The sequence below is a fragment of the Gambusia affinis genome, linkage group LG14, assembly GCF_019740435.1.
Source record: "Gambusia affinis linkage group LG14, SWU_Gaff_1.0, whole genome shotgun sequence".
In the NCBI taxonomy this organism is placed as follows: Eukaryota; Metazoa; Chordata; class Actinopteri; order Cyprinodontiformes; family Poeciliidae; genus Gambusia; species Gambusia affinis.
Window position 1 is genome coordinate 12,011,933 of NC_057881.1, and position 24,994 is coordinate 12,036,926.

Genomic DNA, 24,994 nt, shown 5'->3' on the forward strand with positions numbered 1-24,994 from the left:
TCTTATTATTGTCACATCATTAAAGTAAAAATTGATTTGACGTTTACCATTTTGCATTTAATTACATATGCTAAAGGTGCCTCCTGCTTCTTATCTCATGTGCAAACTAACCCAATTAAGAAAGTTCCACATGACAAAGGCTGGAAGAGTAGAAAACCTTAGTACAAGAAAAATCTGATGCACTTCTGGCTAAAGGTTTTATGAAAAAATACGAACACTGTTTATTTCTGATTCTTTCGGTTGCCAGTGCTCGGCGTAAAAGCTACAGAAAGGATGAAACGGAATGGATTTTCTGCTGGTTTCCCAGACTGGATCCTATTGACTTTTCCCAACATATAAGTTATGGATGTAAGAGGCCTGGGATGATTGTGCCAGTTTCATGTGTCTGTATTTTTAACGCTCCAGCTCAGACTGCAGCATTGTTTGTTTGGCACATTCCCTAGCACTGCTTTAACCTTTTTGGAGCATCGTGCAACTAAATATTTGATATTCTTATTTTATTTTTTTTAAAGAAAAGCCAAAGTAATTCCTCCTCTTTCCCTCTTGCCTGGAACAGAGTGCAGCTCCGGTATGAGTTTGTCCTCCAGATGTCTCTGTGAACTCCAGATGCTCTCTGACGCTTTTTCTCCCACAATCATCCCTCTTCATTCCCACTAACAATTAGATAATGAAATATTGATTTTTAGTTAGATTCATATTGATGCTATTAGCTTTGCATTGATAAATTACTGATGCTGGAGGCCAGAGCAGGAAGACATTACTGTGTGTTAATCTGATGGATATACCTGCTTCTTCCTGCTTGGCTCTGATTGTGCTGCCACAGCAGCGGGTTGTTGCTGCATATAAATGTCTTTCATAACAATATCTCCACTAAGCCTAACCTTGGTCCAGCTTTGTTTGACTCAAAGTTTTGTTTTACGAATTTACAAATCTAACAATTAAAGGAGAAGCAGCTTTTGCTGAATCTTTATTCTACTGAAAACCTTGAGGGATGTATATTGTGTTCCTGACGTTTTGTAAATTGATTATTGCTTTTCTATTTTGATTATTTTTATTTTTTTTGCAGGCTTTTGTCTGCATTAACTGATAAAAATGCTCCAATTTTTTGCTCAAACATAATGACAAATGCTTCTTATAAAATACATTTATTTGTATTTTACATATTTGTATCTACAAATATGTAAAATACTTAACAATGCACACTGTTATGAAGTGTAAGAAAAATCATATTTTTCAAGTTACTTTATAAATAAAAATCAGAAGGTCTGCAATGGTATTATACTTCTAACCACGTTAGTAAATAAATCTCGATATAAATCCAGCTGTCCTCTGAAAATTGCAGGCATTTGTGAGAGAAAATTACTGAACAAACAGCATCATGAAGATGAATGAAGACAGCAGACAAACACCTAAAAATATAAATTGTATGGCACAACTGCAAAACTTCTGAGACAGAACAAGACAGGAAGAGTTAGAGAAGAAGCCAAGGGACTCTTGGATACTTTGGAAGAGCTGCAGAGATTCACAAGTCAACTGGAATAAGAATTAATGTAGAGCCTCCACAAATCTGGCCTTTTGATTTAGAGCAGCTAGAAAGCGATTGAGAGAAAGATACTTGAACTCCCCTTTTTTGCTTTACATAAGCAAAAAAGGCAAACATGGTGAACTTGCACATGAAATAAAGTTGAAATATTTTCTGTATTTCAACTCCATTTCATGTGCAATTCACCACCGATTTACAGAAATGCAGTCTCTTCAATGTAAAAATGTTCATATTTTGTCGATGTTCGTATTTTATGTTTTATAAACGTGTTTTTAATTGCTCTAACTGTCGGGGTGTTTAAAAATAGGATTTTCAGTTGCATGGTGTGGTCGGTGAAATCTACTTCCTGTTGACCACCTGTCCGAGGAGACCCTCAATGTTTTAATCCTGCTGTGATCTTGCTGGAGCTTCGGTGGTGTTTAAAGATCTTAGACTGAGGCAATGTCACTCCAAAGGTAATTTGCTTAATCAAATCTGATACAGTTTTGTTCCACAAATATTAAAGAGTGGACCAAATATTATTTGAACTCAAAACAATGACTTCCAGCATGGAGGAAAACACTGACTCTTGGACCGAGTCTTTTGCTTTTGCAGAAATACAAAATGTAGGGAATGGATCGTGACAACTGTCAGTCCCATCGGCCACCAGAACATCTCCCCACTTCAGCTCGGCGAAGTACAGGCGTCTCCCTGTCAGACGGCATATCCCACAGCAGCTCTATCCGCTCCGAGTATCCTGACATTATCTACTCCGAGACCCTGTGGCCGGCTCTGCGTCGCAGCTCTCTTGCTGGTGGCACAGCGAACATGATCCGTGATGTCTCGCAGGCAGCATAACTGATGCTGTCACTCCACCAAGATACAACACAAGTCGCTGGCAAATGCATGGTGACAGGGACATGTGGGCTCACCAGTGGGCTCAGAGCTGCACTTGGATGTGAGTCATGTGTGGGACCATGTCTTGTGAGCTCGCTTAGTAGTAACAGCAATTATAGGAGCTGAACATAAATGATTAAATGTACAATTGCAAACCTACTTTGAGGGAGTCGAGGTTGATTAGGTTTTGAATAAGTTAAAGGGCTAAAGTTTGGGGTTTGCACCAAACTGTAGAGCAGAGAAGACTCAAATCATAGATGAAGACCAAGTAAGGAAAAACACTAAAGTCTGAGTGCAACGTGAACTGGGAAGCTTTTGCCTCATTTGTTGATATAGTCTGCCATCTGCTGGTAGAAGCAAAACTGCAACAAGAATGAACCTCCTAATCATTACTATCATCTTAATTAACACCTTTCTTAAGCTTATGTTAAAAATAAAAGAAAGGCACGAGATATTTATTATTAGTAAATCAGTAATTATTGATATATGCTCTCTAACAATTTGATTTTTAAATCTGATTTCTGATTTAAGAACCACACTATGTAATATTACGACATGAACTACCACATGGATATGTGGATACATCCATCAATTCAACTTTTATTTCTAGAAAATATATATCTTTGCTTCTTTTTTGGTTTTAAATAGACAGAAATAAAAAATTGCTGTTGGGTTATGTTACTAGCACATGTAGTACTTTAATCTGGTTATGTAAGAATTCGGCGCAAATTGTGATTAAATTTCAAAAGATATTGACATGACATTTACACTGGATTACAAACAATACTATTGCATTTGCTCTATATTACCCAAAAAGGGACACATGTTTTTTTTATAAAACGTACCAAAAACACTGTGTATATAAATCAACATTAATCAACTTTATTCAAATAATTTTACAAACACACTGAAGCTGTTGAAAATATTCCTTCTGATACCAACATAATTACCTACGAAACATGTTTACAGTCACAAAAATGAAACCACTCAGAGCTCAATTTAAAGCTTGATGTTTGCAAAAAGTTTGGATTTGTATGAAAAACAGTGGCTCACCATTTCCTGTTGTTTCAGAGAGAGGCCCTCCACAATTTTTGTTTTCGCTCTACAAATATCAAGTATCTATGGGTTCTTAAATTTCACTTTAAGAAAAGAAAAAGCCCCTGAAGTAAAAGTCCATTTACAATATTTATCGACAAGGAGAATATATTTTCTGCTAACACGCATTGTAATAGTTGTGTGCTCTTTGGGTCTCCCAGCAATCGTACGCTTATGGCTTTATGTCAAATGCATAGACATTTTATCTAAGGGAGAAGATGAATGACATGTACTAAAATGTAAACATACTAGAAGAAACTAGCAACAGAGTACACATGGAACACAAAAGGAGAGTAAGGTGAATTATTAAAAATGAATACATACCATACTTTTTTTTTTCAGAAGCTTGACTATTGGAGGCTTGTAGGAGTCACATCAGTACAAACTGTTTTTCACTACCATTTTTACTTCTAGAAAAATAAATTCAGCATTCAGTCGCTACGTCACATACAAAGTATGAAAGACGACTAGATGTTCACAGAATAAATCTAACTGAAACAGAGGCAAATACTGCATTTGTAATTTAAATCTGAACGCATAACGGCGGGCACCTTTTTGGACGCTACAGACTAGCTGTATGACGGGCAACAATTTATGGGTACAATCTAAACAGATTGGGTCTAAAGAAACCATACAGAACCACAACTATGCCTCATATAAAAGTGAATCATAAACTGGCACGCTGAGCTGTACATCCCTCCTCACATGTCAGAGTTTATTGGTAGACTGAAGTGGTGTTAGTTTATCTGTAATTCTGAAAGTGGTAACAATAACAAACTTAGCAAAGACAACAATAATATTAAAAACAAAAACATTTACAGGAGATGAAACAACAAACTGAAACATGACAGTGATGTACAATGAATAATATTAAATTTTAGCAGTAAGAGTGTTTTTCAGTGCCTTCATGGTATTTGCGCCTTTTCTGTTGTTTTGACGGATCCGTTTTACAGCATCACTACAACTAAAGACATCTTCTAGGCAGCTACACGACTGAAGCAACACATTTTATTTCCATCTGGACTGGGGCATTATCTCTACAAAGTTTCCAAACACCTCACCATGTGTGCACATCAGCTATCATCATCTAAAGGTTTACCGAGCACAGAAAACATGCGGAAGACCTCAAATAAAATAATCACGTTGCAAAGTAAAGAGTTGACCTCACTGCTTCCAATAAATTGTGCATTTTTCCACTGTTGCCGCTGCATTTTTGGCTGCTTCCGTCAAAGAACAACATGTCTTTATTCAGCAGGTAGGATGGTGGGATTGAAGATCAGCAGCAGCACCTCACGTTCCTTTATGCAGAGATCCTGAAGATGGAGTGGAGCGGCTGCTCTTCTGCAGGAGACAGACAGAAAGCTCAGAGGTTACATCACACCCACATCTGTGTTGGCATAACTGTTGTTTTAAAAAAATAATAAATATATATGTATAATATATAATTTAATTTTTTTGTGAAGTTAAAGTTAAAAGTATAACATTTTTACAACAGCTACTATTAATTATTATTATTAATTAGGAAATTTCTTAATTAACTGCCTAATTAAGAAAAGATTGTGCAAAAAAGGGAGGGCTTAAAAAAAATAAAATAAATGAAAATCTATCATCTCAAATGCTTGCTATGGGTATGTGTGTGCGTGGTCATTTATTCTGTGTGTGTGTCTGTTGCCCTGCTTATCAATGGCCCCTAGTGACCATATAAGGATAAGTGGGTACAGCTAAATCATGGATAGCTGATCTGAAACATTTAAGTGTGACAAAAAAAATGAAACCTAAGAAGGAGAAAAGCTTTCTTTACAATACTGTACATCATATTGTTCTAATACTTAAAAATTATTGTTTTCAAAAAAATGCTCAGTCTCACACATTTCTCAAGCCAAAACAAAAAAAAGAGAAATTATTTATTTATTTGTTCATTTGTAATTAAAGTGAAACCTGACCCATCTGTGTGGTCTTGTTAAGGCAGCGTGGTTAGGAGAAATGTCTGCCTTTGTGTGGAAGCATAGGCTGAAAAGTTTGAGACGAACTGATTTAAGGAGGGAAAAGAGGAGAAAGGAAGCAGTTGTAGGTGTCATGACGGTAGGCCTGAGTGACAGGCCTAACTGACACAACATATGGAGACGCCGGGTGAGTTTTACCCCGAGGGGGGACCGACGATGTCTTTTTATTATTTGTTTGCCTCGTCCCTGTCAGCCTCCCTTACGCATTGTGAAGGAAAGCGGCAGCCAGGTTGCAAGAGCTGACAGCTACGCACACAGACAGAAGTGCGTCTGCAGACACGAGTGTGCACGAGGATGACAGGCTGTACTCGGACAGAGACGAAGAACAGACAGCGGAGCAGGCACGCAGTGCTGCTGGTGAGACGTTTGAGGAAATTAGGGATTTCTGTGCTGTTCTCTAACCCAAATGATTAGGATGTCTTAGAAGGGAAAACATGACACAAAAATGATAACATATCTGATTTATTTTGATACTTGGTTATAATCAGTAGTTTAAACTAGTTATACGCAATGTGCAACCTCACTTTCATCTTAAATATTTGCTCAGGAAAAAGGATTTTGCTTTTCAAAATCAGCTACTTTCACAATCATCACCGTCTTGCAAACGCCCAGATATAACATTCATATAAGTTAACAATAGTGTATTATAATGAATTTAATAATTTGAACAAGAAATAACTTCAGTTTGCACTGTTTTAAACAGTTCACACTGGATAAAAGCACCGATATGTTTGCTCACACTTTAAAAAATATCCAAGAGGTGAAAACCACCAGTGCCATTCCAATCTTTCTGAAGTGCCTTATTATTCTAAACACAGTTATTAAATCAACACCAGCCCACAGTCTGCATGATCTCAATGGCCATAGAGTTGTGCCGCTCTTGTGCCAATGTCAGTGTGTTATGTTTTTATACAGTACAGTTCTTTTTACAAAAATGGGAACATATAAGTTGAAGATTTTTTTCAATAAATCATTTTTAAAAGTAAAATTATTTTTAAGAAAAAGCTTTACCTGAATGGTGTGATATTGTGTTTGGACTGAACCCAAAAAGTGATTCTTGAATACAATTGACACATAGCACATCAAGTAAAATTGATGTAAAAGCATATATATATAATATTTTAAAACATTTAGATTTAAGGAGTTTTTGTTTAGGAAAAGTCTGCATAAAACGAATACCTGTTTGGGAGATTCAGTGGAAGAATGAACTTCATTCCCAAAACTTCCATTCAACTGCAGTGTTGCTGTAAAAGGATTTTAAAACGGCAATTAAACATAAACACTGTATGTCAAATCCTGTATGCTTCAGAAACTTAGCAAAGGCATCGTGCTGACAAACCATGAGACATGAAAAGTGATCTGCATACACTAAAAAAAAAAACCCAAACAAAACAAGCTGTAATATTTTAGTATTTTAGCTCTACCTCAAATGTTATGGTCACAAGCCTTGGTCCATTTTACTGGGATTTTGTGTGATAGAACACAAAAAATGCAATATTGTGAAGTGGAAGAGAGTTTTGTTTTTCAAAATTCTTTACAAACAAATTCAATTAAATTCAATAAAACGCCATTTCACATCAAATGCTGCGTCATGGCAAATCATATGTAAAAAACATTTTTTTACAGAAACATAAAATCAATCTTATCATAACAATATATTTAAAGACATTCTAATTTGATTGTGTTTTCTTTAGTTTAATATTGAAATTGGTAAAAAGTTTTCTATATGAAGAAACCCAGCAGACTCCACTGAGCCTCTGAATTTTAGCAATCATTCATGTACCAACAATGGACAGTCAGTTGGATTAAGTTGTTAACTTTGCAGCAATCCCACATGTTGAGGGTGAATTTAGGGACAATGGTGAGGAGAAATCCCCTTTAACAGGAAGAAACCTTCAGGAGAACCTGAGTGTGAGTGGTCATTTGATGTGACCTACTAGAGGTAAGTTAAAAGTTGAAACTCAGATATGGTCAAGTCAAAATTCAGACATAATTCCAGTTGGCAATCAGCAGTAGGTGTTTAAAATCAAGGTTCACAGATCCAGCAATACTGAGCTTGAGCTGTGTTGCCAAGAATTGACATAAACTCATTCTAGATGTGCAAAGTTGGACACACCTCAATAGACATGCAGCTGTGACTGTAGCAAAAAGTGGTGCTACAAATGCAAATACATAATTTTACAGATTTTTTTGGGGTAAAACATAATTTCCTTCCACTTCATATTTATGCATTCATTTGTGCTGGCTTATCAAATCTCAGTGAAAATAAACTGAAGCTTGTTACTATGACAAATGAGAAAATGAGTGTAAATAGTTGTAGACACAGAATATTTTGAATACATCTCAGCCTTTTTCTTTTACATCTCTGTCATTACTCTTACCTTGTGGATCCAGTCTTGGATCAACATATCCCCAGTGCTGATAAAGACCTGCCAGCTCATGGGGACTGTAGCTCTTCAAAAGACTTAAAAGGTCCATCTCCTTAGGGGTGTCTCCTGTTGAGTCACTCTTTCCCTGAGCAAAAAGGTGTGGCTCTAAATATGCTTTCCCACCATGTAACCCCCACATGTTCATGGCTGCCCAAAGATCAGGGCCTTTAAGACCAGAGGAAAAGTCCCATGATTGCCTTCGGGAGTAGGCTTTGTCTGCTGCTGTGTTAGAAGAAGTCCCACTTTGATTTCTTGCTAACATAAACCCCAAACCCTCCTGGGGGAAGACACCCTCCACAGCAACTCTGTTGCCTCTGTGTTTGGGGCTACTTGAAGTCTGGAAGTTCGAGAGACTCTTGGTGTGCACAGAACTGTTTATTGAAGTAACCTGGGCAATGGACGCTTTACTTACACTATCTACAACTCGTTTATGCTCACCAGACTTCCTTTGAGGTTGGAACACAACCTTCCCACGAGAATGTGTTGCATCTGAGGAATGTGAGTCCTTTGGGTGATGCTTGGGCCTTGGGATGCTTGACTGGAGTTTTGAGGATGAGACCTTGCTGCTGGATTGGGTTGCGACACCCGGAGGTTGTGTACGCTGTGTTCGTGGGGTGGGTAAAGCTGGGCAGTCCTTGCCTTCAAGGAAGGGTGGAGGTCCAGTGCGCCGCCATTGAGAAGACCCTGCTTTCAAACTCTTTAAAATGCTAATGCAGGGTGCCCACTTTGGTGCTACAGAGCTGCTGCCATCCACCCTGTGGGTGACACGCTGATGAATCCACAGGACTTCTGGGTAATTGCTAGTGTGTGAGCAGTATAGGCACTGATGTTGCACCAGGCCCTCAGTTTTTACCAGATAATTAGAATTTTCAACAGCAACAGAGGATGAAGAAAGATTAAGAAGACTAAAATTTTCGCCACCAGTGTGCACCTCCTCTTTCATCTCAATCCCGTTTGGGTTTTCCATCTTAATGTTTCCCTCTGCAAACTCCTGACCAGGAGGATATGTGTACTGACTCCAATATGGCTGACTGAGCAACACACTCCTGCTCTTGAGGTAGTCCATATATCTCGAAGAACCACTTTTACTGATGTTGCCAGCAGTGGTGCTCTGTTTGCTGCAGGGGCCGAGGCGATGGCTGTATAGGTGCGACCTAAGCAGCGAGGAGTCAACAGTCTGGAAATCACAGTACTCACAGGAGTAGGACTTTTTATCTGTAAGAAAAAGAAGAAGTTCAAAACTGTTTTATAATAAGCCTAAAACCGAGTCAGTTCCAGGAAATCAATGACTTTAACTTGGAGGGATTAAACATTTAGAATCATGTATTAGCTTCAAAAGTACAACAAACATTACATTAGCTTGTTGTTTCACTCTGAAAATAGGCTCAAATCAATCTGTGCAATGCTGCAACAGCTGGTGTAATTCAATTATAAATCCACTAGAGGGCTCTATCTACCCCTTTAGTGACAAAAGACTACACCATGGTTGACCGAGTTTTGAAACTTCACCTTGATGGGTGTCTCGATCTAACCTAACCTTACAGAGAGCAGCGTAACGAAAAACATTTCTTTTAAGCAGCTGTCCTCATTCCAATTTTAATCTTGCAAACCCATTTCAGTTCTACAGAACCACAGTGTGAGTGTTTTTCTAGGCTCACCTTCGTGCTCTTGGCTCCTGATGTTCTTATTCTGCTTAGATGAGAGTTCTCTGACCTTCTTTGTCTGCAGTGCCTCATAAAACGCTTGACCGAGTCCATTCAAAATGATACGGTCTTTTTGGAAAATCTTTTTGTCTCCACTTCTGCCGTGATTCAGAGAGTTAGGCGTGTGATCGTAGCCTGTATCACCCTTCTTCTTCTTGACATTAGAGTTGGAGCTGTCAGTTTGTTTCCTCTTCTTTTCCTGCTTCAGGGGTACATATTCTCCTTTCTCTGTGTCATATGCCACTTCTGCATCAGCCAGCCTCTCCTCCCAGCCCAGACATTTTTCAGAGGATTCCACTAGTCGTCCCCTTGTAGCTAACTGCCAGGCTTGGTAACTACAAACTGGGTCTAGCTCTTGAATTCTTCTACCCTGAAATTCTTCCTCAGGTGGTTCTTTAGAGTTAACACTTTTGAGGTTCAGGAGTTCCAAAAAGTGCTTCTTATGAACTTGCAATTCAGAGGGCATCAGGTCTTCGCGTTTTGGATTTGGATTCAGTTTATGCAGCTTTTCGTGAACCCGCAATGTGGTGCGGTCTTTGAAGAAGTTCCCACAGCCGGCGCAGAGCTCGTAGAGGCACTCTTCATTTATCAGTGACGCTGGGTCCTGAGGAATCCCATTGATCGTGGCAGGCAGCTCAATATTTTTACTGCCTTGGAGCTGTGCTTTGACCCGATGAATGCGCATGTGGCTTTGGAGGAACCATGCTTGGCGGAAGCGTCGTCCACAAATGCGGCATCCGTGATCATGGGAACTGTGGTGCAGCTTAATGTGGGATTTAAGGAGCAATATCTGAGGGAAAACTTGGCCGCAAAAGATGCAGGAGAAAGGCCCGTCTCCAAACTCAACCCCATTTTTACTTTTAACTTTTTTCTTTGTTACTTTCTTCTTCACCTTCCCATTGATGTGATGAGCTTTGTCAGATGTGCTGATGACTTCAGGGAGGTCAAGAACATCAGGCTCATCTTTCTGTTCCTGATCGTCTTCCACCTCATTGTCTCCAGGATTTTTGCTGAGTAGGCCCAGTTTATGGCTTCGGATGTGAGCCTTCAGGCTGCCTTTCTGAGCTGTCCGGTGCTCACAGTAGGGACACTTATACGGCTTTTCCCGTGTGTGTCTTCTCATGTGCTGAGAGAGAGAGCTGAGCAGAGGGAAACTACGACCACACACTCCACATGTGTGGCACGTTGTTGCATCTTCTTCCACTTCTTTTGTACTCGAAGCTTGTTTTTGTGATACATCCTCTTTCTCCTCCGTCTCCATTACTTTTCGTGAAGATCTCACGGGTTAACGGCTGTGTAGTTAATCTGATGAATCGTCAAGTTTTAACCCAGAAAAGTCATTAAGTTCTCAAAGCTGGCACCTGGAATATGCAAAAAGTCACTGCTTTAAGGTCCATCCCGACCTCTGAAGAAAGTATGTTTCCAGTAATTTACCTGAAAATAAAAGAATATTAATGTTAACAACCTGACAGATCTTAAAGTCTGAAGATGAATACAAATCTCACTTTTCAGATTTGTATAAAAATAGACGTAACTGTATTTCCAATGATTATCTTCATCACTAGCATTATCATCACCATAAAGTAAAAAAAAAAAAATCACAGCTGTTTGCAGTTTTCAATAATATGATTAGCGTAAAATTAACATTTGTGGTTTAGAAGTCCCATACAAAAACATTTCCACTGTTACTTATAAAACAGTATATAATAATATTGGTATTACTAGATAGTAGTTACAGAACAATGTGATTGATTCACGTATGAATCGTTGGTTGCGTCCTTTTCCTAATGTAAAAGTTTTAGGGCAGAGCTGCACAACATATCAAATCCCAATTGTCTTTGCAAAAACTCTGTGGTAATTATAGCAGTCACAAAGAACTGCTTGGATGTAATAATTGTTAGGACATATAATTCCACATGTTATACGTTCATGCTTTTGATGTCTACAATACTGTACAATACTTAGCTATTTGAAATGGCAACAACACAAATGTTTTTTAGTGACATGCTAAAGCTTATGGAGAGTTGTGGGGAAAGAAAAGTCAATCATTTGAATTTATTTCTTAGACCACAACCCATTTCCTCCATTATTATTAATGATTATTATTATTATTATTATTATTATTATTATTATAGTCACAGTTCTGATTACAGACGCTCTCAGTGAGTGCCAGCTAGAGGCATCCTCGAAATGTCTCCAGAAAATAAGACTTAATCACAATCAGTTTCATTATTGCAATTTTCAGCAATAGTATTGCATTTACATCTTTTCCAGAAAGTGCACAGCTCTATTTTAAGCAAAAACGCCCCAACAATGACAAAAGCAATTTCATGCGTCTGCATCCAACTGATACTGGGACAGTGTTTTTGTCCCACAGTAGATGAACGATGCCTGTCTGTACATATTAGAGCGTGGGTCAGTGTCTCAACATGCATGTCTATCAGTCCTTTGGTTTCCTATGCCTAAATTGAGTGTGTGAGGTGAAGCATGAAGAGATGTATTCATTCCTGGCCCAACCAGGATGAACCCTCAGGGGCCATCCACTCTAATTCCCAATCAATAAACTGCTATCAACAAACTTGATTTCAGAAACTCACAGAGTAAAACAGGCAGAGACAGAGTGCTATTTCTGGAGCAACTGCTGTGAAATAGAGACTTACTCATGAAGACCAACGTTACCTTTAGTCATTTAGTTTTATTATTTATTAAACGTCTTCATTTCAAAGAATTACAGTATAGAATTACAAAATCCTCTAATCACAGAACAGTGGAACAGCACCGTTATCGTACTCCACAAGAAAAGTTCTAACCCCGACAGGCAGGGTTAGACATATATTTTATGCAATTATGAGCATTTGTTGGACTGTTTTAGTCAAAGAAGATACTTTGTGGTGTACAGCCAGCCAGGCAGTCAAAAGAGAAACCTGCTATTGTGTTGGCAGCACCAGAACTGTCACATCGCCTCACGTCTGGCCCTCTACCCTCATTAGGGGGTCCAGGGAGTTATTGTTAAATGAAAGAGGCCTGGGCCTCTACGTCACTCTCTTCCACTACATGTCCCAGCAAATAGGCGGGACAAAAAAACAACAACAACTCTTGATTCAGTTCACAAATGTGAGAAAAAAAACAAGATTTGTATTTGTAACTTCGAAGTCATTTGGCTGTCTTATTATGTGCATCCGCAGGCGCATCTGCCTACATGCATGTTGTCATCTATGCTGATCCGCTCACACTGGCATGGGTGGATGGAGGGGCTCAGAGGGTCTTTTTAGATATGGCAGGTGTTTTGAAGGCAGACGCTACCAGATTAGTGCAAAGGCACACTGTCTATAAGAGCGCTGGGGGGCATGTGCAAGAGAAACTGGAGGGCGGCAATTAAGGGTTTAATGTTAAGGCGAATGAAATGAGTTAACACAATGGGGATAAAGTCAGAGGGCTGATGGCAACAGATGGGTATAAACGGGCCATCAGTATGGAGTTAGGCGCCTTGACAGTATAACATAAGGACCTTATGTCTTTGTCATAGCAGCCCACATTTACATGTCCAAAAAAAAAAAACCCTATTCAACTATCCACTTCCTCTCTTTCCACCCCAAAAACATTCAGTGTTCTCTGAAGGATAAAATAAGTAATGCACACAGCAAAACGTGTTGCTTCAGGGCTCGGCTCATTTCTTTTAGAATCCCTCGCTCCCCCGTTTTTTTCCTCTCTCTTTTCTTTGGCAGATGAATAGGCATGTCCAGTCAGCTGTCCTCGCATTGATTCATCCTGACGTCCCAACCAGCTCAGCACAAACTCCCTATGGTCAGGGCATGGATGCTGAGAGCCTGTGTGCTGCGATGTGTGTGAAAATATCCGCTTTCGGTGAGTCGTATGTTTGTGCGCCGCCTGTGTGCCCGGTTGCTGCTGTGGACAGGAAATAGCATCTCCCTTAGTCCGCATGACACTCCCAAGAATGAATGAATCATATTTTATTTTGATTTTAAAATAAATGTCTCTGTTTTATTTAACCCAGGATTGGCATACAAGTGATAAAAAGATGCGCAAATGTTTGCCAAAATGCCCCCAGAATGAGCCTGTCTCAGTGCCTGTGTGTTTGTGCTGAAGTCGTCCAAATATTCACATCCACAAGCCGGTGCCAACATACCCCTGACTGGAGATAGCATGTGACTGTCCTTATGCTAGTGTTCAAAGCCATAGTCGCTCACTGAGCCTCACCTCACATCTATGCTTTGTGTTCAGTAATCCTGCCCATTTCCACTAACACAGCTGAAGCAGCAAACAAAACCAGCACATAAACCGAGGGTGAGTATTTTGCTAAAAGCAGTCTCAGAGTGAAGGTTAGATTTATATATCCATCATTAAGGTCCAATTTTTCAAATTTGACAAATCCTCTTAACTGCACTCAGTCCACCCTCAGAAGGAAAAGAGCCTGCTTACAGATTTCTTCTGTCTTTGCTTTTGTCACACTTAACTGATTGCTATTTCCTGATATAATTTTTTTTTCATGCGAGTCAGAAAACACTGATTTCAATTGATGACATTTATTTATTAAGGGGAAAATTTTGAAAGCTGAGTTCAATTTTGCTAGCCATTCTCATGATTAATACTAGCCAGATTTGCAGAAAAAAGAATGACATAAAGAAACATCTCTGACAACATAAAGAAAGCTAAAATATCCTAAATACCAACACAACAGGTGTTGATCTAAAAAAAAATTGAGGAACAATAAATATGAATCTTCCTTGGTAAATAGTTCCAGGATGTCACAAAAGAACCAGAACAACATCTAAATCTATACCTCACTATTGACCTCAGTTATGGTCAATAGTCACAGCTGTTTTATTACAGAGAGAAGACCAAATTGATCTCCAATATCGGGTTTTGTGCTCACTGGCACTACTAATCAAACAGAACACAACAGCCTGTTGATTTGCCAAAAAATGTCTTAATGATCCCCAAGATGTCCCAATACATTTAGTATTAAACAGCATTTCAGGTCTTGAGGCCACAAACAGATGGGTGGTCACTGTCATCAGTTTGTAAGCACTTAAGTCATGCAGTTGTCGCCAAGAACAACAACTGCATGTTGTTGTACTTCCCTCCTATGTTTAGGAGAGAAGTATTTATTATATTGTGTTGGTTTGGATAGCTTGATTCATTTAAAAATTAAATCATTGTTTAAAACATCCTATTTGGATTTACCCAATAAATATTTGTCTGAAAATAACATTCGATTGAAAAGCTGAATCATAAAAGAACAAACAGAGGAATCCTTTCAGACTCCTGATGCTGTTTATTAAAGATACTTCTCTAATAGACCTCATAGGACTTCATCCAACAGCTGGATTTATACTATGAATAAATTACACACAATCTACTAATTAAGCAAATTTTGAAGATAATTGGTTGCCCTGAGTTTTATTCGAGGATATCAGAAAAATAATATTGAGTCAAATGCTAACTATGCTTTTCTAAATGCTTTTGTGAACCATTCGCCACTTCTACTTAAAAATCAAGTAATAATTTGAGCTGGACCATCATAAAATCTATGAAATAAATAAAAGATGTGTAAATGTTCTTCCAATGCAGTGCATCTTTTTGGAGTATCAGTTCATGATACCTAGCTGGCCTACTTTAAACTCACTTCTTTCAGACAAAGTGAGTTTAATAATGGTTCCTTCACCAGTTGTGTTCAACATCACATATTTGGCACTTTACAAGGCCCACAAACTACAAAAATGCTTCAAACGACTTGGTAATGGCCTAAATATTTGAGGTGACGTCCAGTTTAATGATGGATCTTCCTACGATTTCAACGGGATTTATTTCAACGGGATGTATTTTCTTATAAATACATCAAAAGCGTACTGAGTCATAGTAACAAGATACTTTCTCTGTTCAGCCAGCATGCCATCGTGCAAAACATATTTGATAAGCACAACCCAAATATTCTGATCACATTTTATTAAAGAAGATTTACAATGTTTCTAGAGTGACTTCCTGTAATTGAAAGGTAAACAGTGAAGTAGTAGTCTACTGTTGGTGAACAGCCTAATGTACCTAAAAGATTAGACAGCCATGAGCTCAGCAGTCACAGGCACGGACAAACTTGTGCACGCTGGTGCCCATCCCCCTCCTCATGCAGCTCTCTGCTTGGTTACACAACATATATAGGGATTACTCTTCACTGCATGACATGAGCTGCTCCATGAGTGGCCTTTTATCATGGATGCCCCCTTAGTGCATTAAGAGGTATCCATAACATGACAAAGAAATGACGGAAAATACTCACTGCAAAGGTTAGACCGGATAGCCAAATAGCTGATGCAGACGTAGATTGTAGACCTTACAGATTAACAAAGGACTGCCTCTGAAAGCAGAAAAGAAAAGATGGAAGGAAAATATTTAAGGGTATTTTCAAATATTAGAGTTCACCTGTGGTGGGTTGAGGGATCCACTGTGCACGCTTTCTGTTTTCTGTGTGTATTGGCTAGTGTGGGAGACACTGGAGTATAATCTGCTAGCATTAAGTTGCTCTCTAAAAAAAGCACTCTCGACAGGGATTAGATTATCATGCCAAGGTCAACTCAGACTCACAGTCTCCCTTTATGTGTCTCTGTCACTCTGGTTTGTGTCTTTTTACGGCATCCCACCCCCAACCCACCACATCCACACACAATCTCAGGAGGAAATCTCAAGTCTTTTTATTTAAGATCATGATGTTAATGTTAGAGAAACAAAGACAACCTGCCAGAGATTAAAATTACAGTATGCATATCACAATGTAAGCAGAATTTATCCTTGAACTTATCTATGGCAATAAAAATGGATTGTCTTTTTACAACTTCCCCATTTTTTGACAAAATAAACATTAATCATAATGTAAACATTTAAGTATATTAATAAATCATTTTGTACAAAAATATTTGTCATTAAAGTACATCATTTTAACCTTAAAATAGCAATGCAAATTTGCTTACTGTCTAGATCAGGGGTTTTCAAAGTATGAAAGGGTGAGCCCCCCTCCAAGGAGCCCAATGCCTGCTGCGCCTCCCCCCCCCCCCTCGCGGAGGGGGGTGGAGTTGTAAAAACTCCACCTTCAGCCCCCGCTCTGGCCAAAACCAGTGATGGCATAGTTACTTTGAAAAAGTAACTTTAATCGGACTACTGATTACTCCTTGAAAAAGTAACTTAGTTATATTAGTGATTACTTGACTTGGAAAGTAACTAAGTTACACTAAAAGTAACTTTTTAGTTACTTTCAGCAGCTGCTAACAACAACGCTCTGCCTCCTGTGAAAATCACATTGATCTTTGCTAATACTTAATTGGAAGTTATTTTATAATGATAACATTAACAATGTGTCTCCACTGATAAGGTTGAACTGAAGAGGAGATTGTACAAAAAACAGTACAAAAATAAAAAACATGAGTAATTTGTGTGGTCCACTGTTGTCTGGAAAACTCAAAGAAGGATTTTAAAGCCCCCCTCCCCCCAGCCTCCAGGTTCTGCGTTACGCCCCTGAGTTTGATGTCGCAGCGCACAGAGCTCCTCCTGCAGCTCCACAGCTCAGATGGCTGCGACACTTACCGTAATATTAATAATTATAACGGTGCTAACTTGCCATTATAACTATTGCCAACTACGGACACGTTTATTCGTGACTGTTTTCACGTTTATTGCGCTGTTCATATTGGTTTCGATATTTTAGTTTTCTGGCGCAAGCTCGATGTCATTGAGAGGTAATAAATTGTTGACATTAACAAAGACACAGCGGACGGATCATCCGGGAAATGATGAACAGGAGAGACTGACTAAAACTAGCTTAATGACTGACAAATTCTGGGATTTATTGAGTCTCTGCTTATTTCCAAGCCCAAATGAGCAACTTCACGCGTTCAAAAACGAGCCCAAAAGGCGCAACCCGCCGCTCATTAAACTTTGGCGACTTTTAAAAGATGAAGCCCAAAGCCGCTTATAATAATCGGACTTGGCGACAGAAACTGAAAATAGTTCCAGTTTTTCCACCAACAAAATGCGCATCTCCTCCATTGTTTACATTTCTGTTGCATAGAGACGCCGGTCACCGACAAGGCAGCGTAGAGAAAATACGATTAAATAACAAAAGAAGATAGTAACGCAGTAACGCAAAAATGATTTTGATAAGTAACTGTAGTCTGACTACTGGATTTGAAATAGCAACGCGTTAGATTACTCGTTACGGAAAAAAGTGGTCCGACGTCAGAAACGTTACTGACGTCACTGGCCAAAATATCCTCTAAGGTGGGAAACATTTCCACTGGTCCCCGCTCCACACGCGCACCCCACAGTACCAACTTTTTCCTAAATCCACAGAGTTGATCGTGTGCGTAAAAGACGTTTCTCTCACATCAGTAGACAGCAAGCAGATAGCTTTTCCGGTTTACTTTTTCCCTCGCACCGCGCCTCCCCTAAAGTGCTCTGGCGCCCCCCAGGGGAGGCGCGCCTCACACTTTGAAAACCGCCGGTCTAGATAATTCAGCATAATTCCTTTTAATAATGCCTTGGGGAAAAATTTTGTTATATTTAATAACACAGCACTTTCCTTTCAACATCATAAGATTTAATGACTCGTGTTTCAGCTGCTCTCTGTGCAGCTCTTCCCTCGACCAACAACTGAGGACAGACGGACAGGAAACTGAACAGCAAATTCAGCACAAACAGGCTCCTCGTATCAACAAAACAATATCAGATCAACAAACAATATGAACCATCTAAAATACACTTTTTTTTTTAAAGTGTCCAAATAAAACTCAGTTACATGCCATTCTGGAAGTGAAGCTGGCAAATCATTCCCATATATAAACACCACTTTAGCCAGGTATAATACTTACAATTTACAAGTAATTCATTTTCTGTTGTTTTTTATTTCCTTTAGTTATGACAGTTCCAGTTTTAACTTAGCTTTTAGGAGTTATTTATGATTGTCTTTTATTCTTGTATATCTGATGTTCCCCAGGAGATGCTGGCTTTTGCTTTGCAAAATTCTAAATCCATTTAAGTATTTCTCTCTTTTGTGTCCCTGATTTCAGCTCTATACTGAGATTAACTGTTATTCTGCATGCAAAAGAACATGCAGATTATTCAAAATTGCAGCGTCTGCAACCCTGAACCCCAAACCGAGTCCTACAATAGCAATAAACGGAGGAGAAAACATCAAAATACAAAAATGCATAATAATTTAAGTACAACTTTTTAGTTTTTGCACTAAATCTGTTTTCAATCCCTTCACTGTCTGCTATTTGGTTTTAGCATTTACTTTGTTTCTGATTTCTTTTCAGCCTAATATGGTTTTCCTGAACTTTGCTAAAACAAATTTTAAGTTAATACTATATTTTGCAGTGCTGCTTCACACAGTTCCTTCATAAATGAAAAACAAGTCAGTGTCTCACGCTTGTGTCTTAAGAGGATTAAAATGACTTTAATGCCATTGTACTCGTGATATAAAACAAATTGCTCTCACAAAACTCTCAAGTTACAAAGTAAATGCTGATCTGTAAGAACATGCAAGTAATTTCCCATTTTCGCTCATGATTAAAGTAAGGTTTTAAGAAAGGTAAGGTGATAGTTACTCTGCGATTTTACCCAAGAGCAAAAGAATGACAGCTGGCAGGAGGGTTTGGATTAGGTTTCCCATCGGGGTATTGCATCTTTTACACCAGCGTTTCTCTGGAACAGAATGGGCCGATAGTAACCTGATTCCCTCAGACCCATCCAATCTCGTCTCCTTCTGTCTCAATGGGACCAAACAGAAGGGATCTGTTAACACCTTACTCATCCCTTCCATCTTCCATCTGGACACTATGCCAGTGTTTGAACTCCAGCTCCTCCTCTGGAGACTTAAAGAGCAAGTTCCCCTCCCTTTTTTTTCTTTTAAACAAACTTGCGCATTAACTGTTTTCCAGAAAAGCCAAAAGCCACCAAGCGTAAAAACTTTTTTCAAGACTGAGCAAGTCTTTTTCTTTTCCAATCTTGCCATTTTCATCAACTGTTTCTAATGTGATACTTCAAAATGCATATGAAAAATGTTGACCTTTTTCAGTTCCTCACCTGCATTGACCTTTGCCATTTTTGAGCTAATGTAATAAATGAATTCTGTTAGTTTAGTCAATGCAAATGGATAATATTGCACTGATATGTTGAATCTGTGTTTGAAGAAATTAATTTATGTATTCTTATTTTACATGTGTCAGTCGCTCAGCACATTTGGAAAATCCAATCGCTATCCAAAGGAAACGGGTTTAAGTTGGGCATAATGTTGTTTAAATTTAAGAAAAAAGCACCTGGGAAACACCATTAATTTCTTGCAGAATACTTGTATGCTGTGTGTTGTTGTACACGTAATATTACTTAAGAGTGGTCGGGGTTAGTGGATGAATGGATGGAGAGAAATACATGCCGTCTTCAAATACAAAGCTCTGTTTTCTTTTTTCCATACTTATCTTGATCTGGGATACATTTCAATGAAATTTCTGGATAGAAAACTTCCTTTCTAGATATATTTTAGCTTTTTAAAATGTATTTTTTTGGTATTTTTTTTTGGATGCATGTTGCATGAGATGTGCTGAGCAAAATGATTCTTTTGGTTTGTGTATGATGTTTATGATCTCTTTACTGTCTTAAAACAGATGTAGTAAAACAATGAAGCAATAAATTCAGTTACTTTATTTTTATAGCAATGCTATAAAACAGAAGTCAAACCAGGCCACTTTACAGAGAGACTTACCAAGTCAAATTCAATTTTCCCTTATATTCCATAACCTTGATATCAAGAAATTATGGCATCGTTCTTATTTGTACAATATTATAATGAATACCACTAATAACTGTTAAGTGGTGTGCATTTGTTTTTGTTTTTTTTCTTTAATCAAGCACTCCCACTTCTGCTTGAGACCTGCACAGTGTTCATTTGGTGTCTGTGTAATTGGGGAAAACAACTTTCTGATGGGAAATGTCATTTGCAAACTCCCTCATGTCAGAAAACAACTCGGTCACAATTTTAATAATGGTTCAAAAGATATTATGCCAATTACCCAGGGTGTGACACACAAACATCAGAAATATAAACATTAAAAAAAAAATCAAAAAACACACCAAAAGTAGGAACTGGGAACTTCTAACACAATTTCTGTCTTATGAACATTGGAAAGGTGTAATAGCATTCCTTTAGTAAGCTAACCAGTAGTGTGCAGCAGCAGGTTTAGGAGGGGCAGAACTGCTTTATGCTTTGCTCCACACAGTTTGGAGAGAACTCCAGTCACTCCAGCTCCTTCTCTGGCATCTCATTAAAAGGACTTTAAACAATGAAAATAGTATTGAAACCTTGCTATACTTTGACTTGTCTATGCCTTCTTGATAAAGGTGGTGGAACCACATTTAAGGAAGGTAGTATGTTTTTTGGAATAATTCAGAATTTGCAAAGCAACATGGAGCCATGTTTAGAATTTTAAAAAGTGTATTCATAACTTTTTGAGGTCAAACTCCTTGGAATAACAAACTACAGTCTGTCTAGTTTGCTTAATTTTGATTTACTCTGTAAATTATCCCTAAGTGCAGCCTATATTTGAACTACAATGCAACTAACTCAAAGGAATATTTTGGTCTGTTTCACCAACTTTTAAATCTACTTTTACTGAAGCTGTCTCCATTAGGATGTTAGATTTAAGTTAGAATTTTAAAGACTGAGATACAGCTAACTCTTACTTTTAACCTTTCTGCCCAGTATCTGTAGCAGCAGTCTTGTCTCAAGCACCATACTTCCAGTTGCTGTTGCCTTCATCTGCTCCTGAAACCAGAATGTTTCAGTCCATTGTCACCAAACAGATCTTGTTCCAAAGTCGAGATGGCCTCACCGCTCACATCCTCCAATCGCCTCTGTCTGCACCCTTCCCCCTTTGTCCAGCCCCTTCGTCTCCTGACCTAATCTAGATGATTAAATCATTTTTCTTTAGCACAAATTTTGTCCCCCTCCCCACACCACAACTCTTGTCTGGTAGTCGGGCAGCACACCCTCCCCTATTGATCGTCATGCTGAGGAGATTACCCTAATAGCTGGGATTACCTCCCCACATGTTGGTCAGCCACATACTGCAGGGGAGGAGGGGAGAGCTGGGGATGGTGCATGTTGTGCATGATGTGCAAATTTACTCAGGGGAGGGGAGGAGGAGTAAGAAATGAAAAATCTGGGCCTGTGTTTATTTCCAGTGAGTAGTGGATTGTAAAGGGCCACAACTAATATAACATCTGGATGTTTTGGGAGTATAAATAAGAGTTTATGGAAGCAATATGTCAGTTTTTACACTCCTATAAAACCTTTTTCCATAATTATGTGAAAAAAACCTTAAAGCACCAAGAAAAACAGCAAGAAGAAAAACAACTGAAACTTGTTTTTTTTTTTATGCATTCAATATTAAAGCCTATTAAAAATTTATCAATAAATGGATAGCTTTTGATTTTTGAATCTAAGTTAAATATTGGTAAATATCTTACTTTCTGTATATAATTCTCTTTGCATCTTCATTTAGTATAAAATCCATATTAGGACAGGCTGAAATTAACAGTTAGTCCACATAAAAGTGGAAATCTACCATCGTAAACAAATTCCAATCCAAACAAAAAGTAATTTCAAATTATGAAAACTGTTTTTGATGATCACACTCCACAGTGTGACTTTTAACTTTTTACTACTGACATATGAAATGAAGATATGACGTAGTGTGCCACAAGTGATATTACTGTGTTGAACAGCTAAAGAGAACACATTATGTAAAATGAAAATAAAGCAAAAATATTGATGATTTGAAGGTCCTTAAAACAGCTGTGACAAAAAAAACTTTGTGAAGTTCAAAGTTTGAAGTTCACGACAGGTAGAAGTTCACGATGGTCTTGGCCCCTCTGTGACCTGTTATTAGCTCCAGCCTCTGAGCACAATTGCTCAGGCTTTATGCAAAATAAAGACACCAAGAGAGTTATTTACTGATACTAAAAATTCTGACCTATTCCTTGAAGATAAAACAAATGGTCAAGAATACAAAGCAGTTATTTTCTGTAGATTGTTTACAAACTTGTAAGAGCATCATGACAAGCATTACTTAAGGCATTTTTACTTTCATAATGAAAAATGCTAATTCAGTTGCAATTGTAGGTCTTCTAATCAGTAAAAATGTTACTATAAATTAATAAGTTTACAAAAGACCACTGCCTGGAAACTACCAGTTTTTCTGGATGTCAAAAGTTCCACATTTAGATGAGACCACAAGTACACTTTGAATCCACTGTAGTTGTCATGCCAGGGCACTATATGGCACTGTAATTTTAGCATGTCGTCAAAACATGCATGCACTTTTGACCCTTAGCTTCCAACTCATTTAGAAAACAGTAACCTGCCTACGATGAGCCAAGTCCTCATGATGTTCCATATCACAAGTTGTGTGAAACTGAATAGGTGAAGTGGCACAAACACCACAATCCTGTCTGCCATCGTTTTTGTTGTAATCTGCCCGTGCATGCGTAGAACAAACCCTTCTGTCTTTCCTGCACGTTTACTTTCACACCTATAAAGCACTTCACACCTCCACAGAGTTTAAAAGTTAAACTCTGACACTTGGTTTCAAAAAGAAACGCCAGAGACTCTCTAGTCATTGGAGACATGTAAATCAGCAACTGGATAGCAACTAATTGTTATGATTCCACTGAAAAGCGACTCTGTTTAAACAAGAACGGAGTCGCTGGCTGCAGTTTTTTGTTTCATTTGATAGATAAGTCTTCTTGTGTTTGGATCACAATTCAGGAAGCTAATGCCTTTTAAAAAGCATTGTCCCCATCCACATGTTTCCCAACATCTTCATTTTGACATCTATCAACTGTTTAGTGTGTGCATGCCTGCTGGTGGAGTTCAAGTTTAGTTTCTAAAAAGTTCAAGAGGTGAGAGCTTCTCAAAACATCCAGAACCGACAGAGACTAGAGAGAGAGAGGGGCTGGAGGCCGTTCAGACAGTGCAGAGAAAAGGAATTCCGTTAATCCGCCTCTGATCCGGTACAATGGCAGCCTTGTTGTCTGTCCCGTTTGCGCTCACCTAACACAAGTTCAGCAGCGTTTAACTTGTTCGCTCATTGCTGGTACAACAAAGACGCTCACAAACGTGTGATTAATCACCAATTATCCCTGCAACGGCTGTTTGAGTGGGCTAAAATGGGACTTCGCCGAGTGCCGCACTGGTAACTGACATTCATAATAGTTAGATGGGATGTTGTAGTTAACTTTCGCCGACAGTAACTCTAATAGCAAAGTGTCCCAGCCAGCACATCGTCCTGCGCCTCAAGGAAACTGTGTTTTGTCAGTTAACTGTCGCCTAGCTTCAGCTCTTACCTCCAGCAGGAGAGTTAACGTCAGGCGGCAGGTTGCTCCTGAAGGAATCCCATCACAGATAAAACAATGGCGAGCTCCCTTCAGCGGATAAACACTTGTCGACAAATCAGAGAGCTGTCTTTCAGCACTGTGCTAATCTCTCCTCGTCTCCTTCTCTTCTCGCAACGCTAAAATAAACTTGAGTTATTTAAATCACAGCGGTGCACCTGAACCGCAGTTCCGTCCTCAGGAGGCTCCGCAGCAGCAGCGGCAGACCGTTGTTGTTGGCAGGAGGGTGAAGGGGGGACGTGAGTGACGCGAGAGATAACGTTATTAACGTTAATAACGAGCAACAGTGATATGTGCGTTAGCGCGCGGGTCTGTCCCATTCGCTGAGGGGTGAAGGGTGGGCGCGTGCGCGGAGGTTCAGATTAGATTAAGGTAGTTTCAGAACAGCGGTTTAAAACATGGGGTGGGGATCCCACTGGGGGTCGTCAACCTTCAATTAGGAGGTTATGAATGTAATCCCTAAATAACAAAACAAATTTAAAGAATGTTGAGCACTATTGAAGGTCAACTATGCTACAATTTATTAAATAATAAAGTTACTTAATGAATAATTTAAACAATATCTATTAGCTCCTACAGTTTTTTTTTTATTATTATTGTTTTCCTCCTAAACTCATATTGTTAGGGAGGGACAGTGGGCTCTGTTGAAGATCAAATTATGTCCTATTAAGGTGCCAGATCACAGCAGACGTAATTTAACCCTCTTTAACAGAAAGTTAAATTAGGTGACAGGTTTAATTACTGCTCACTATCGTTGTGTTAGGAAGAGCACACCACATAATAACAAAACATCTGGCAAGTCCGTGTGTACACAGCTGTTGAATGATGCTGCTGAAAGTATAATAAAAAACATTTTTAATATAAAATTATGTATTTGAACAGATTTCA

At 38.7% G+C, this 24,994-nt stretch overlaps 2 protein-coding genes and 1 long non-coding RNA gene across 7 annotated transcripts in view; 2 read left to right on the top strand and 1 right to left on the bottom strand.

The window, feature by feature from the left end:
- The window catches only part of LOC122844181, a 45,005-nt gene extending 40,153 nt beyond the window's left edge, over positions 1-4,852 (top strand). The window contains exon 4 of one of the 3 annotated variants that reach the window (XR_006372825.1): positions 4,767-4,852. This is a non-coding gene — a long non-coding RNA (uncharacterized LOC122844181). Of the gene's footprint in view, positions 1-556; positions 901-1,850; positions 1,923-4,766 lie in introns of those variants that run through there. The other 2 variants (XR_006372827.1, XR_006372826.1) reach the window with 2 other exon arrangements.
- LOC122844178 (zinc finger protein 516-like) lies at positions 3,306-24,368 on the bottom strand. Of its 3 annotated transcripts, none has more exons than XM_044139400.1 (6): positions 24,059-24,368; positions 15,945-16,022; positions 9,605-11,083; positions 7,899-9,161; positions 6,697-6,761; positions 3,306-4,855 (listed from the first exon to the last, which is right to left on the bottom strand). In XM_044139400.1, the coding sequence occupies exons 3-6, from the start codon at positions 10,908-10,910 to the stop codon at positions 4,805-4,807; spliced, it is 2,685 nt and encodes an 894-aa protein (XP_043995335.1). In that variant the 5' UTR covers positions 10,911-11,083; positions 15,945-16,022; positions 24,059-24,368; the 3' UTR covers positions 3,306-4,804. The 3 variants fall into 3 exon arrangements, with proteins under 3 accessions (XP_043995335.1, XP_043995336.1, XP_043995337.1); XM_044139401.1 differs by lacking the exon at positions 24,059-24,368 and adding an exon at positions 21,395-21,413; XM_044139402.1 differs by lacking the exon at positions 15,945-16,022.
- The window catches only part of LOC122844180 (relaxin-3 receptor 1-like), a 28,458-nt gene continuing 9,178 nt past the window's right edge, over positions 5,715-24,994 (top strand). The window contains exon 1 of the mRNA XM_044139403.1: positions 5,715-5,874. The gene's annotated coding sequence lies outside the window, so the exon portion shown is untranslated. The remainder of the gene's footprint in view (positions 5,875-24,994) is intronic.